We start from the raw sequence: 10,000 nt of genomic DNA on the forward strand, positions 1-10,000 counted from the left end.
TACCACCCCTCCACTAATCCCCTATAGAATGCTTTGGTTGTGTTGAAGTCACTCAAGGTCGACCCGGGACGGCAGAGTTGCTTGAGAGCAACGCGACACTCGCGGTGCCATTCGCCCTTCTTCGGCCTCTTTTTGATCCACGACTGTAGTTCGGTCATGGAGACGAGTTGCGGGAATGCGTGCCTCACAAACGGCGACCACACCTGTTCACCGTCGTCTACATAGAGCCGGAGATGTCGCAGTCTCAGCGCGTGTCTGCGCATCATCAACCACGGCATGCCCAGCCCTCCTTTTAACGGGTGTTGACAGCAAATTGATCGCCTGACCATCGGGACGCATCCTTTCCACAAGAAGCGGAAGAGGATGCGTTCTAGTTTGGATGTGTAGGGTCGGGACAATGTACGACGGTCAGGCGGTGTAGTAGATGATGGACGCGATGTACGCGTTCACCACCTCCGCCCGACCTTTTAGGGACAGTTTCCTCTCGGCCCATTGCTGGGCGAGAGTGACCACCCTACTCGTTATCTCGTTCCAGTTCTTCTCCATTTGGAGGTCCGGCCCGAACCAGACCCCGAGCAACTCAACCGGGCCGTCTGTCCAGCGTCCCACGACGGAGGTACTGGTGGACGGCATGGGCTTGCTTCTCCAGGTGCCGAGCCGCAAGCCCATTGACTTTTCCCGGTTGATTTTTGCTCCTGTCACCGCTTCGTAGTCTTTCAGTGTCTCGCCGACCAGCTCGATGTGCTCGTGGCTTGACACTATGACGGTGACGTCGGTCGCGTATGCGGACACGCTCGTCCGCATCCTAATTCTCGCGGGATGCCCCTCAGAGTCGCCAGCTTCGCAGTAGTGGCTCAAGAGTCAATACGTATAGAAGCGCCGAGAGGGGGCATCCCTGACGGACCGAACGTGCAATGTCGAAGGGTCTCGATAGATGTCCATTTACGCGAATTACCGAACGGATGCCTCTGTACAAGGCAACTATCCAGCCGCGGAAGACGGGCCCGAAACCAGCCGCTCTCAGGACTGCCTCCAAGTATCGATGGTCTACCCTATCAAAGGCTTTCGATTGATCCAAGTTGATCAGGGCCCCACCCATGCCAGGTTCGTTAACTACCCTGTCTATGATGTAGCGCATCAGATGGAGGTTGTCATGGATGCTCCGGCCCGGCACGGCGCACGTTTGTGCGTTGTCGACCAGTTTCTCCATGACAAGCGCCAACCTCTGGCTAACACCTTTGTCAAATTTTCAGGTCTGCATTGAGCAGAGTGATTGGCCTAAAGTTATCTATAATGTTTCCTTGTTTGGATCTTTCTTCAGCAGAGTTACAGCTCCTCGACTCACAAAACCGGGTATGCTCCCGTTTTGCTGCCATTTGCAGTTACACCGCTGCCAAGAAGTCTCCAAACAAGTCTGGCATACAATAGTAAAATTCGTAGGGTAGACCATCCAAACCCGGTGATTTGTCCCTCGAGCATTCTGCCATCGCTTCCCGCACTTCCGCCGCCGTGATGGCACCTTCGCAGCACCCTGCCTTTCTTGTCGAGAGCCGTGGCAGGCTATGTAGGTAGGCACTGAAATCTACCCTACGTTCATGCCCTCCACTCGTCCCGAACAGTCGGGCAAAATGCTGCTGAAAAGCCTCACACATTTTACTTGGCTCGAGCAATTCGCGCCCCTGTTCATCTACCAGTGACCGAATGGTGGCTTTGTTGCCCTGTTGCGCCTCTGCCACCCGGGCCTCTCTCGCGGCTCCAACACCTTCGTTCCTTAGAGCACGCATCCTGGCTCTGACAGCACATCCTTCGTGTTTGGCGTTGAAGTGTTGGTCGAGGGCCAACCCCGCCGCCAAAACGTCGGATGCGATGCCGCTTCTAATTGCCTCTTCTAGATTCTTAACTAGCTCACCCTCTACTATTATTTCTATCTATGGCTAGTGCTTTGCTGTACCTAATCGCTTCTGCTTTTACTGCTCTCTTGAGGGCAAACCACCATTTGTTGTTGATGATGGCTCCCGTCAAAGCCCGCTTTACTAGTGTGCTAATCCGGTCTCTGAAAACTTGTCTGGACGGGAATGATGCGTTCAGTTTCCAGTACCCAGGACCCTGTCTATGTGCCTTATCTAAGTCTAGCGTACACGTCACCAATTTGTGATCCGTGTAGCTGACTGTGTGGAATTGTGGACATCCTAAGTTATCCTTGTCTACTGTCCTACACAGTATCCTATCTAGATACGATCTCGACGACCCACTGCGGTGCTCCATGTCCACGTTGGTGCATTTGGGTGGTCGAGTCGGTACCTGTCAGACAGTTGGAATCGTCTGAGCAGGTCTCTGAGGCATTTGCATCCCCTTTGTTTCTGTCTCTACCCACGTAGTCTACATGCGTGTCCAAGGTAGCATTCCAATCCCCCACTAAGAGTAAAGGACGAGACGTTCCCAAGAATACTTCTAGACGTCGAAAGAAATCCGCCCGACCTGTTAAGGGCGGTGCGTAGACTGATACGAGTCGAAAAGCGCACCCATTGCTGCCGTCAACATCCAGAACGATCAGTCTACCTCCGGGTCTACGAATATCGTCTTGACTTCGAGATCCAGGCTCTTGTGAAAAAGTACCGCGGTGCCACTACCGCCCATCCTCGGCAGACAGGGAGCGAAATAAATGTTAAACTGTCCGCCAAACATGGACTTTAGGGCCCGTGGCTCGTGGAGTCTGGTCTCACTTATGGCTATGATTCCCAAATCATGTGACTTGATGTCATTTAGGAGGTATCCTTTAGATAGATAGATAGACAGATAGATAGATAGATAGATAGATAGATAGATAGATAGATAGATAGATAGATAGATAGATAGATTGACAGAGAGAGAGATAGAGAGACAGACAGACAGATAGATAGATAGATAGATAGATAGATAGATAGATAGATAGATAGATAGATAGATAGATAGACAGAGAGAGATAGAGAGAGAGACAGGCAGACAGACAGATAGATAGATAGATAGATAGATAGATAGATAGATAGATAGATAGATAGATAGATTGACAGAGAGAGAGATAGAGAGACAGATAGACAGATAGATAGATAGATAGATAGATAGATAGATAGATAGATAGATAGATAGATAGATAGACAGAGAGAGAGATAGAGAGACAGATAGATAGATAGATAGATAGATAGATAGATAGATAGATAGATAGATAGACAGAGAGAGAGATAGAGAGACAGACAGACAGATAGATAGATAGATAGATAGATAGATAGGTAGATAGATAGATAGACAGAGAGAGATAGAGAGACAGACAGACAGATAGATAATAGATATGTTTCTTTATTAGCCACACAGGGCTGCACACAGATAGAACAAATTACAAGGTAGAGCTTTCTTTTGAAGGTTTAAAAAAAAAAAAAGGAAGGGGGAGTTTCGATCAAAAGGGATCGTAAAAGGAGAGAAAGAGGACAAAAAAGGGGGTTAAAAAAAAAGGGGGGAGAGGAAAAAAAAAATTGATCAATAGGGATCGTTATCACAGAAATGTCAATATGAAGTGTAAAGGGGAGGACAGGTGAGGTTACCCATGGAAAGAAAAGCCTACGGAAAAGACCACGGTAACCTCGGTCAATGAAGTCACATTTTATATTTTTTTTTTTTTTTTTTGCTAATAAGCAACTCTCTGTTTTTGATTTCTGGGTTCATAGGACTATGCTCAAGGTGGCTTCGTCATTCATACGTGCCATTCTTGCTACATTCACCCATCTTTTTTTTAAAACATTCACTAGACAAAACGTGCCTCTCTACTCTCACTTTCCTCTTCAAGTGATACTGAAGAAGTTGATGAGAGATTGACCAGAGGTGGAAAGTGTTTGTCTCCAATCCTTTCAGACGCGTCCACCAGATACATTCTTTCGCCATAGCCACAAGGATGATGAAAATAGCTCTTCCTTCCCGTTTGAAGGAAGAAGGCGTGACAATATTGACGATAGACTCAGCTGATAAACCGACTCGTCCACACATGACAGCAGTTGTTCAACATAAGCCCACAGGTCGGAAATTGTTGGACACTGAACGAGTGCGTGCAGAACGGTTTCGTCGCTCTGACCGCATCTGGGCAGGTCGGCCCTGTGTTCTCGAGCCGTGTCTGTAGAGCTTATCCCGAACGGGTAGCGCTTCTCGGTAGCACTGCCAGGCCAGGGATCTCTGGAAGTTGTCCATGGGCCCTGGCCCGAAAGTCGTCCTGAACAGGCGGGTCAGGTACTCCTCGTCGACGTCCAGGTTCGCCCCGAGCTCGTCGTCGTACCTCCCCTCCACTAAACCCCTATAGAATGCTTTGGAGCAACGCGACACTCGTGAGAGCAACGCGACACTCGTGGTGCCATTCGCCCTTCCTCGGCCTCTTTTTGATCCACGACTGCAGTTCGGTCATGGAGACGAGCTGCGGGAAAGCGTGCCTCATAAACGGCGACCACACCTGTTTACCGTCGTCTACATAGAACCAGAGATGTCGCAGTCTCAGCGCGTGTCTGCGCATCATCAACCACGGCATGCCCAGCCCTCCTTTTAACGGGTGTTGACAGCAAATGGATCGCCTGACCATCGGGACGCATCCTTTCCACAAGAAGCGAAAGAGGATGCGTTGTAGTTTGGTGATGGTAGGGTCGGCACAAGGTACGACGGTCAGGCGGTAGTAGATGACGGACGGGATGTACGTGTTCGCCACCTCCGCTCGACCTTTTAGGGACAGTTTCCTCTCGGCCCATTGCCGGGCGAGAGTGACCACCCTACTCATTATCTCGTTCCAGTTCTTCTCCACTTGGAGGTCCGGACCAAACCAGACCCCGAGCAACTCAACCGGGCCGTCGGTCTAGCATCCCACGACGGAGGCGCTGGTGGACGGCATGGGCTTGCTTCTCCAGGTGCCTAATCGCAAGCCCACTGACTTTTCCCGGTTGATTTTCGCTCCTGTCACCGCTTCGTAGTTTTTCAGTGTCTCGCCGACCAGCTCGATGTGCTCGTGGCTAGACACTATGACGGTGACGTCGTCCGCGTATGCAGACACGCTCGTCCCGCATCCCAATTCTCGCGGGATGCCCCTCAGAGTCGCCAGCTTCCGCAGTAGTGGCTCAAGAGTCAATACGTATAGAAGCGCCGAGAGGGGGCATCCCTGACGACCGAACGTGCAATGTCGAAAGGTCTCGATAGATGTCCATTTACGCGAATTACCGAACGGATGCCTCTGTACAAGGCAGCTATCCAGCCGCGGAAGACGGGACCGAAACCAGCCGCTCTCAGGACTGCCCCCAAGTATCGATGGTCTACCCTATCAAAGCTTTCGATTGATCCAAGTTGATCAGGGCCCCACCCATGCCAGGTTCGTTAACTACCCTGTCTATGATTAGCGCATCAGATGGAGGTTATCATGGATGGTCCGGCCTGGCACGGCGCATGTTTGTGCCTTGACGACCAGTTTCTCGATGACCAGCGCCAACCTCTTGGCTAGCACCTTTGCCAAAATTTTCAAGTCTGCATTAAGCAGAGTGATGGGCCTAAAGTTATATATTACATTTTCCTTGTTTAGATCTTTCTTCAGCATGTTACGGCTCCTCGGCTCACAAAACCAGGAATGCTCCCGTTTTGCTGCCAGTTGCAGTACACCGCCGCCAAGAGATCTCCAAAAAGTCTGGCATACAATTGTAAAGCTCGTAGGGTAGACCATCCAAACCGGTGATTTGTCCCTCGAGCATTCTGTCTGCCATCCTTCCCGCACTTCCGCCGCCGTGATGGCACCTTCGCAGCACCCTGCCTTCTTGTCGAGAGTCGTGGTAGGCTATGTAGGTAGGCACTGAAGTCCACCCTACGTTCTTGCCCTCCACTCGTTCCGAACAGTCGGGCAAAATGCTGCTGAAAGGCCTCACACATTTTACTTGGCTCGAGCAATTCGCGCCCCTGTTCATCTACCATGACCGAATGGTGGCTTTGTTGCCTGTTGCGCCTCTGCAACCCGGGCCTCTCTCGCGGCTCCAACACCTTCGTTCCTTAGAGCACGCATTCTAGCTCTGACAGCACATCCTTCGTGTTTGGCGTTGAAGTGTTGGTCGAGGGCCAACCTCGCCGCCAAAACGTCGGATGCGATGCCGCTTCTAATTGCCTCTTCTAGCTTCTTAACTAGCTCACCTCTACTCTATTTCTATCTATGGCTAGTGCTTTGCTGTACCTAATCGCTTCTGCTTTTACTGCTCTCTTGAGGGCAAACCACCATTTGTTGTTGATGATGGCTCCCGTCAAAGCCCTCTGTACTAGTGTGCTAATCCGGTCTCTGAAAACTTGTCTCGATGGGAGACGCGGTTTAGTTTCCAGTATCCGGGACCCTGCCTAAGTGTCTTACTAAGTCTAGTCGTACATGTCACAGTTTGTGATCCGTGTAGCTGACTATGTGGAATTGTGGACATCCATGCTATCTCTATCTACTGTCCTACACAGTATCCTATCTAGAGATCTCGACGACCCGATGCGGTTGCTCCATGTCCACGTTGGCGCATTCGGGTGGTCTAGTCGGAACCTGTCAGACAGTTGAAAGCGTCTGAGCAGGTCTCTGAGGCATTTGCATCCCGTCTATTCCTATCTCTACCCACGTAGTCTACATGCGTGTCCAAGGTAGCATTCCAATCCCCCACTAAGAGTAAAGGACGAGACGTTCCCAAGAACTTCTAGACGTTGAAAGAAATCCGCCCGACCTGTTAAGGCGGTGCGTAACTGATACGAGTCGAAAAGCGCACCCATTGCTGCCGTCGACATCCGGACGACCAGTCTACCTCCGGTCTACGATATTGTCCTTACTTTGAGATCCAGACTCTTGTGAAAAGTACCGCGGTGCCACTACCGCCCATTCTCGGCAGACAGGGGGAAAAATAAATGTTAATTGTCCGCCAAAACATGGTCTTTAGGGCCCGCGGATTGTGGAGTCTGGTCTCGCTGAGGGCTATGATTCTAACTTATGTGACTTTATGTCATTAAGAGGTACCCTTGTTTCCAAGATGACCCCCAGCCACGCGCATTTCACAACCAATCTTGATCATAGTTCTAATGAATTAGAAAGTTTTTGCTTTCTCCTCCGTTGGTTTGTCCTCGAGAAGATCCCAGTACAGTTTCTTTGTGAGATATTTTTGGCATTTACCAACCGCACTGGGGAAAATGCCTTTGGTGTGTGTGCAGACTTTTGGAGATGTGTAATATTTTGATGTGGTCTGGTGGTGTGTGTATGGGTGATTGTTTGTTTTTATGTCCTCTTCTGTTATGTTTTTTTTTGATTGGATGTATTCCATCAAATTTGTGTTTTTGGTGTCTATGGCTGTGAGCATGTTTGCTGTATATGTTTTTTTTGTGTTGGTGTGGCTGTTGTTTGCGTTGGGTTTTGAAATGTCTTCGGAGATGTATTTCCCCTGCTTTGTTCGCGTTTGCATTTGGTTTGGTTGTGTTTCTGCTCTTATTTTCCTTCTTTTTGTAGCTATTTGCCATTCCTCACTGGTTTCGTCTTCCGACGAAATTTCTGAGGAATCAAAGGGGGTAGGGGGGTGTGTTGGGCTTCTATGTATGTCTGTGTAAGTGGTTGTGTTGTTGTTTTAGTTGTTGTTGGTTGTTGAGTGCTTGTGTGTGTTGAGTGCGGTATAAGGGATGGGGGATCAGTTTGTGTGTGTTTTCTTTGTTTTTCTGTTCCTTTGGGTTTGCTGTTGTTGTGGTGTTGGTATTTTTCAGGTGTCGAGTGGTTTTTGGTTGATGACGGATTAGCTTGGTGTGCTTCTCTTGTCGTCTTCTGTCTTGATGTGGTGTGGGTAGTAAGCTTTTTTTCCGGAGTGCTTTGGTTGTAGTAGTGGTTGTTGTTTGTTTGCTCTGGTGTGCATGGTTGGGCACGTCTTTTTCAAGTGTGTTTCGCTTCCACACAAATAGCAGCGTGGTCGCCTGCCCTCAACCACTATATAGAGTTTGTAGCCTCCTGGCAGTTCTATAGCGGTGGGATCTTCTCTCTTGCTGCTTCATCCAATTGAAGCAGGAATTCGATTGATTTGCCCACATAGTCTTTCTCTCCTAGAACCACGCGATTTCCAGATGTTTGTCTCTGACATTGTCTCTGACATTTCAAAGCAGATGGCAGAGACCAACCATTGTGTTTCGACATCAAATGGTATGTTTTTTATTTGGACTTTCGTGACCCTTTTGTTTAAATAGACTGGTATCATCCAGTCGTCCGAATGTAGCTTCAATGTGGAAAAACGTTTTGCTAAACTTTCGTTGAGGAAACGTACTTGGACTGTACCAATTTTGTTTCCCCAACTGATATATTCCTTGGAGTCCCATGCAGGACGAAGGCATTTTTCGATTTTTTCCTGCGGTGCATTTTCTGTTCTTCTTGTTTTTTTGTTTATTACTTTATAAATTATTGTTTTTTTTTGGTGTTTTCCACGATGTGTTGTGGAATGTGAAGGTGCAATTTGAAGATAGATAGATAGATAGGTAGATAGATAGATAGATAGATAGATAGATAGATAGATAGATAGATAGATACATAGATACATAGATAGATAGATACATAGATACATAGATACATAGATAGATAGATAGATAGATAGATAGATAGATAGATAGATAGATAGATAAAGGTAGATAGAAAGATAGACATATAGATAGAAAGATAGATAGATAGATAGGTAGATAGATAAATAGATAGATAGACAGATAGACAGAGAGAGAGCTAGAGAGACAGAAAGACAGGCAGACAGCTAGACAGACAGGCAGACAGACAGACAGACAGACAGACAGACATATAGATAGATAGATAGATAGATAGATAGATAGATAGATAGAGAGAGAGATAGATAGATAGATAGATAGATAGAAAGATAGACAGATAGATAGATAAATAGATAGATAGATAGAGAGGTAGATAGAAAGATAGACAGATAGATAGAAAGATAGATTAGATAGATAGATAGATAGATAGATAGGTAGATAGATAGATAGATAAATAGATAGATAGATAGATAGATAGATAGATAGATAGATAGATAGATAGATAGATAGATAGATCGATAGAGAGAGAGAGAGATAGAAAGAAAGAAATAGCTAGACACACACATCCATATATACATGGTTGTAGTGTAAGAAGCTTTTTTCCCAGCCAAATACGGTTCCACGTTGAATCCCTCTGCATGGAAACTCAGGCAAGTATATTCTACCCTTACCTAGGGCTGAACAAAATCTTGTTAGTGGATTTGGTAAATGAAAACTGAAAGAAGCTTCATAACAGGAGTGTGTCTATGTGTGTGCCTATGTATGTGTGTGTGTGTGAGTTAGTGTTTGCATATGTGTGTGTGTGTGTGTGTAGCGGTTCGGTAAAGAGGCTGAGAGGATAAGTGATATGCTTAAAATAAAAGAAAGGACTGGGATCGATGCAGTTGACTAAAAATTCAAGGTGATGCCCCAGCATGACCGCAGTCAAATGCCTGAAACAATTAATATATATATATATATATATGTATATACATATATACACATGATGTCTGTTATATTTTGGTTCATCTCGTAATGACGTAGTTTCATTTGACCATTAAAGATATTATTATCAGTGATGGTGGTCAGTTGGACTGTCCACACCGCTAATATCAACATCAACATGATCAATATACAATTCCTCCACAAACACAAGTGTTGTGTAGTACTTGTGATTAAATCTATCCCCATTATTTCACTGGTACCTTGATAGTATTTATATTATACAGATCAATAAGATACTGGAGAGTGTATATAATACGTATTTATTAACTAACCTGGTTCAGCAAGAGAGACACCAATTCATTGTTTCGCCTGAAAGTAATGGATGAGGAAAGAAAAACATGAAAAAAAAGCAAACATCACACAGCTTGAGATAATAGTTATTAGGTCATTAAAGAAAACAAATGTAATTAGGTCACAATAACTTAATTACAGCAATTATTACACACATACTCAC

At 46.6% G+C, this 10,000-nt stretch overlaps 1 protein-coding gene across 1 annotated transcript in view; it reads right to left on the minus strand.

The window, feature by feature from the left end:
- LOC115232241 (putative ankyrin repeat protein RF_0580) overlaps positions 1–10,000 on the minus strand; it is a 20,578-nt gene that overhangs the window by 6,836 nt on the left and 3,742 nt on the right. Inside the window, exon 3 of the mRNA XM_029802079.2 lies at positions 9,818–9,855. Within this exon, the coding sequence (XP_029657939.1) occupies positions 9,818–9,855 (38 nt within the window). The remainder of the gene's footprint in view (positions 1–9,817; positions 9,856–10,000) is intronic.

Source organism: Octopus sinensis, unplaced genomic scaffold (assembly GCF_006345805.1).
Source record: "Octopus sinensis unplaced genomic scaffold, ASM634580v1 Contig20125, whole genome shotgun sequence".
NCBI lineage: Eukaryota > Metazoa > Mollusca > Cephalopoda > Octopoda > Octopodidae > Octopus > Octopus sinensis.